This window comes from Myotis davidii, unplaced genomic scaffold (assembly GCF_000327345.1).
Source record: "Myotis davidii unplaced genomic scaffold, ASM32734v1 scaffold38, whole genome shotgun sequence".
Classification (NCBI taxonomy): domain Eukaryota; kingdom Metazoa; phylum Chordata; class Mammalia; order Chiroptera; family Vespertilionidae; genus Myotis; species Myotis davidii.
In genome coordinates this window covers 6,419,473-6,425,472 of record NW_006291383.1, presented here as the reverse complement: position 1 = coordinate 6,425,472, position 6,000 = coordinate 6,419,473, and the positions used below count along the sequence as shown (strand labels likewise).

Genomic DNA, 6,000 nt, shown 5'->3' with positions numbered 1-6,000 from the left:
ATGAGTATTGCCACCCCAGCTTTTTTTTTTTTTTCATTTCCATTTGCATGAAAATGTTGTGGTTTTTTGTTTGTTTGTTTGTTTTTTTTACCATACCTTCACTCTCATGCTGTGTGAGTCTTTTGTTCTGAGGTGGGTCTCTTGTAGACAGCATATATTTTGGTCATGTTTTCATATCCATTCAATAATCCTTGTCTTTTGATTGGAGCATTTAATCCATTTACATTTAAGGTTATTATTGATTATTGCCATTTTAATTCTTTTAAAAATATATTTTTATGAATTTCAGAGAGGAAGATGGGGAGAAATAGAAACATCAATGGTGAGAGAGAACCATTGATCAGCTGCCTCCTGCACGCCCCCTGCTGGGGATCGAGCCTGCAACCCCGGCATGTGCTCTTGACCAGAATAGAACCTGGAACCCTTCAGTCTGCAGGCCGATGCTCTATCCACTGAGCCAAACTGGCTAGGGCCCATTTTAATTCTTTACACCTATGTTTCTCTCAACATATATTTCTTCCCATTACAGCAGTCCATTTAGCATTTCTTGCAGTGCTGGTTTGGTGGTGATAAACCCCTTTAGCCTTTTTTTTTTGGTCTGGGATGCTCTTTAACCATCTATTTTTGAATGATAGCCTTGCTGAATATAGTAATATTGGTTTCAGATCCTTGCTTTTCTTTTTTTTTTCTTAATATATTTTTATTGATTTCAGAGAGGAAGGGATAGATAGAAACATCAATGATGAGAGATTATCATCGATTGGCTGCCTTCTCCACACCCCACATTGGGAGCCCACAACGTCTCCTGCTTGATATATGGTGGTTTTTTGCCTGTCTGTTTGTTTATTTTTTGTTAATACTCATCTGAGGATATCTTTTCTATTGATTTTTTAGGGAGAGTGAAAGAAAGAGGGAAAGACAGAGAGAAACATGGATGTGAGAGAAACATGGATTGGTTGCCCCCTGCAGGAGTCCTAACCAGGCCTGGGCCAGAGAGGAGCGTGTAACCAAGCTACGTGCCCTTGATCAGAATTGAACCTGGGACCCTTCAGTCCACAGGCCGAGGCTCTATCCACTCGGCCAAACCAGCCAGGGAAGACCCTTGCTTTTCATTACTTTGAATACTTCATGCCATTCCGTACTGGCCTGTAGTTTCTGATGAGAAATCAGCTGGAATCCTTATAGGAACTCCTTTGTAGATAACAACTTGCTTTTCTCTTGCTGCTTTAAGATTCTCTCTCTGTCTTTAATTTTTGGCATTTTAATTACGATGTGTCTAGGAGTGGGCCTGTCTGGGTTCTCCTTGCTTGGGACTCTCTGTGTCTCCTGAACTTGTGTGACTTTCCTTCACCAGGTTACGGATGTTTTCTGCCGTTATTTCTTCCAACATGTTCTCTATCCCTTGCTCACTTTCTCCTCCTCTGGCACTCTTATTATGCGAACATTGTTACATTTCATGTTGTCCCACAGCTCCCTTAAGCTTTCCTCCTGTTTTTTGTTTTTTCTTTTTTGTTCTCTGATTGAATGATCTTTTTTCTACTGTCTTCTAATTCACCAATCCGATCCTCGGATTCCCATACTCTGCTGTGTATTCCTTCCATTGTGTTCTTTATTAGTGCTATGTCATTCTTCATAGTTACTATATCTTTTCTCATGCTGTTGAGCATCTTTGCCATCATTATTCTGAACTCTGACAGGCTACATACTGTATGATACTCTGGAAAAGGCAAAACGATGGGGATAGTAAAAAGATAAGTGATTTCTAGGGATTGGGAGAAGGGGATGAACAGGTAGAGCACAGAGGATCTTTAAGGCAGTAAAACTATTTTAAATCTTTTTTTAATTTGAAACACATTTCCTTCTAAGTGACCTAGTGTGGGTATAAATAAGGTTGGCCATGAACTGACAGCCTTTGAAGTCAGGTGATTAGTATATGGGGGTTATTATCCTATTGTCTCTACTTTGGCTAACTATAAATTTCCTATAATTAAAGATTTAAAATCTCACTTCCTCAGAGGCTTTCTTTAACCACCCTATCTAAGGTGAATTAACTCTGCCCATGATTTTTTAGCACAGCATCCTATTTTCTTTATAGCACTTATCATGATAGTATTTTATATATTTACTAATTTATTTATTTCCACTAGAATTTAGTTTCCATAAGAATAAAAACTCTCTGCGTTGTTCATTGCTTAACTGTAGGGTTGAGGCTGGCATGCAACGGTGCTCAGTAAATCTCTGTTGCACAGAAGGATAGATGGAGAAATGGCAGGACTAAAGGATAGAAGCACAGGTTGGGGCAAGAACGAATGTAAAAATACACTTATAACAACACCCTCACCAAGAACCAAGGATCTGGTTCTCCAGAAAAGGGGAAACTTGAAAGGAAGGGAGACTCAATATCAACCCCTGGGGTCTTTGGAGCCAGGAGACTTCAGGCTTAATTGTTTCTCCAACTGTATGAGAAAAATAAACTGGACTTTTTTTTAGTAATGAACCCTTTCTTTGAATGAAATCTCCTGAAACAACCCAATATGTAAAATAGAAACACATGATAGTCAAAAGCAGATTTATTATTCTAGTCTAGTTTCAAAAAAAGAACAAGAAAATCATCCAGTGGTTATGAGGAATCCAGAAAAACCTGTCCCAGTAATGCCAACTTCGAGGTAAAGGGCTGACTAGGGCAGCTGAGAAGTGGGATTCGCCGCTTGGTAGGCTTCTTCTCTCTCATCCCATCATGGTTTTCATCTGAGAATGCTCCTGGCCCTGCTGGGGGTTTCCATGGCCCTGAGCTCATCGTTGTTTTCTGAAATCTTGATCTACCCCGTTTGAGAGAGTAGAATTCCTTCATCAAGCCCTCCACTTCCCACTGCTCTTCCTTCAGCCTCCGGCAACAGTGCAGGGCAGCAGGATCAATGGGGTGTGCTTCTGTGTTGAAGATGTATCCCCCAGCCCCCAGGATGCACTCCCCATAGGGGGTGATCACTGCATCGAAGGTGGAGCCATTGTTGTGAATAAAGTTGGTTGGGTCAAACAGAAGGTAGAGGTATTTCACAGTCTCAGCCAGGAAGAAAGACTCCATGCGGTTGTCAAGCTTGTGGTCTCGCAGATCTTTGATCTGCCGCGAGGGAGAGGAGAGCAAGTCAGAAGAATATCCCAGTGTAGCAGAAAGGGTCAGGGGACCTCGTTAGGAATTCCTGGCCTGCCACTAAGCAGCTGAGGGCCTTTGGGTAAATTATTACCACAACTTCCAACCGGGCTTCCTGCTCCCATTCTTGCCCTAAAGTATATTTATATCACAAGTCTTACCTATCACTCCTCCACAGAAAACCTCCAGCTGATCCCTCATTTCACAGAGTTTAAAAACCAAAGGACAGGGCCTAACAGGTCCTTGGTGGTCTGGCCCCTCCCTCCCTGACCACTCTGTCCCTTGCTCTTGCAAGTCCAGCCACAAGGCCCTTCTGTTCTGTGAGCCAACAAGCACACTCCCAACCCAGGTTCTTTCAGTCTGGAGTGCTCTTCCTTCAGACATCCTCATAGCTTGCTCCCTCACTTCTTCCCAGTCTCCGCTCAAATGCTCCCTCTTCAGAAAGGTCTTCCTTGATCCCTACCTGACCTGACAATTCCTATTCCCTCTTTCGTACCCTTTTGTGACTATAAACACAGATCTAATCATCCCCTTTAATGACATTGTGAAAACATAGCATCATTTACTCAGCTAATCCTCTTGATGGCATTAGAGTGGCCACCAGGTTTTTGCTATTGTAAACAACTAATTAGGAATCTTATAAAGAAAATTTCATACTGAGTTTATGCCATAGATGAGTAAGTTTACTTGCTGCAAACATTTATTTCTAGTTTCTCAGAATTCGTAATACATTTTTTAAACAAAAAAAAAGTAACTAAAATACGAACTTAATGTACCAAGAATTATTATTCTCTTGTCTGTTTGACAAAGGCCAAGGAGTCAGATGCCTGTTCACATCATTCGCTTTGGAAGACCTCCAAAGGGCTTCATTTTCATGGAAATAAGCTGAGCATTCCTAAAAGGCCCCAGTGGGTTTATCCACTTTGGCTTTTCACACGATACAACATATTGGAAACTAAAACATATCCATTGCTTTACTTCCCCCCTAAATATATATGTCTTGTTTTTAAACATATGTATTTATGTTCTACTTAAAGAATATAATCACATACAATTTTGAAAAGAGAGTTTTTTTGTTTGTTTTTAATCCCTTACCCTAAAAAAACAAAAAAACAAAACATCTGTAGGCTTTTTGGTGAATTTTCTTCCAGACTATTTTCTTACACATCTGGTTTTCAAACATCTGTCATAACTATTTACATCTTGCCTGCTGGGTCCTCTAAGGATGTGACATGGCTCTCACTCTTGACCCTTTCAATGCATTCTCCACAGTGATCTTTCTAAAATAAAATCGGATTATGTCACTGCTGTGCTGTAAATTCTACCAAGGCTTTCCATTCCAGGCAGAACAAAAGCCGAACTCCTCCCGTGGCTTATACAAAGCCCATCGTGATCCAGGCCCTGCCTACCTCTGGGGCACGACCTCTTCCCAATTTCTTCCTTGCTCACTCCAGTCCCGCCACACTGGCCTTCTTTCTGTCTCCCAGATACTCATTCATGGTTTTCCCTATAAAATATTAGTCCAGGGCTTGGTCTTTCTTTTTCACTATAATCCTCAGTCTAGCACAGTGCCTGGCCCGTGAAAAGACGTTCAATAAATATCTGTAAGGCTAGTAAGGCTGTTTCATTAAGGATCCCCAGGTTTAAATATAAGGCTATGGGCCTCTGAATTTCCCTTCTAGAATCCATTTCATAGACCTTTCACAAAACTCACCCTTGCAAGCCTATTCCAATAGCTGAAGAATCTCTGATACAGCCAAGGTCATGGAGTCAAGACTCCAGGAACTAATACTAGTTCCAGTTCTACTAACTATGTGACCTTTAGCAAGGCTCTGAGCTTCTGTTCCTCAGTCTCCCCCTCCATAAGATAAAGGACATCTCCATGTACATCTCTAAGGCCCCTTTCCAGCGCTAATATTCCAAAACTTCCAATGTTCCACCCTTAAAGAGGCTCTTTAATAGCAGGGAGACATTTCCCAATTCTTGAAACCATGAAAACACTTACTGTTGCAAATCCACATTCCACCTTGCTGATTTTTTCAATGGACTCCACAGCATCTCTTCCAAGTTCTAAGAGGGTGGGATCCCCCGTAGCACGGTAGAGGTACATGGCGCTCTCAATGAGTTCTGCAAAATCCGATGCAAACCCTCCTTAGCCAGTGGCTGATCAAGGAAGGTTCGGGCCCACGTAGGGTAATGAGAGACTTGTCCCCTCCATACCTTGTCTAGAGGGCCCCCACAAGGAGGAACATGGGAGAACTCACTCAGTGCTGAGTTTTCAGAGCCTATTGGCCCCAAAGCCTGGAGCTTAGTGGAGACCAGACAAAGGAAGAAACAGGCAGCCAGTCTCTAGGACAGAGGAAGTGGCAGAGACAGCTACCTCTCTCCCAGTGTCTGTTCCCTTACTTAGTATCTGTGGCGCCTTCCTTAGTAATAGAATCCCTAATTTCTGCCAAGTACATGGCTGCCAAGACTAACAACCATTCCCAGCAGCCAGGTGTGGGGTTAGGGCTCTTGATACCATGGAGAGCCACAGATAAGGCCAGAACATGAAAGAGAAATATTTCTATCTTAATGAAGCTACTACGTGTTTGTTTGTTTTTTCTGTCACTCATAGCCCAGCCTAATCCTAAAATTTAAAGAGTATGAGCTTATCATTATAAGGCCCTTTCTGAGATGGGATGGAATAAAACACAAAGGCCAACATATGCAAGAGCCAATCTTCAATCTAGTGAGGATGCAGCCATCAGTTCACATGCTCAGAACAAGACAACAGTGTTGCCCTAGTCTATACAACTGGAATTTGATGTTCACACATGGGCCCCATCTGAAGGTAATTATTAACCAACAGG

General features: G+C 42.0%; 1 protein-coding gene across 1 annotated transcript in view; it reads right to left on the bottom strand.

Annotated features, from left to right (window-relative positions):
- Positions 1–2,552: 2,552 nt before the first annotated feature.
- EDEM2 (ER degradation enhancer, mannosidase alpha-like 2) overlaps positions 2,553–6,000 on the bottom strand; it is a 30,377-nt gene continuing 26,929 nt past the window's right edge. Inside the window, exons 10-11 of the mRNA XM_006764567.2 lie at positions 5,154–5,275; positions 2,553–3,118 (exon numbers count right to left, since the gene is read on the bottom strand). Coding sequence (XP_006764630.1) covers positions 2,621–3,118; positions 5,154–5,275 — 620 coding nt within the window. The 3' untranslated portion in view covers positions 2,553–2,620. The remainder of the gene's footprint in view (positions 3,119–5,153; positions 5,276–6,000) is intronic.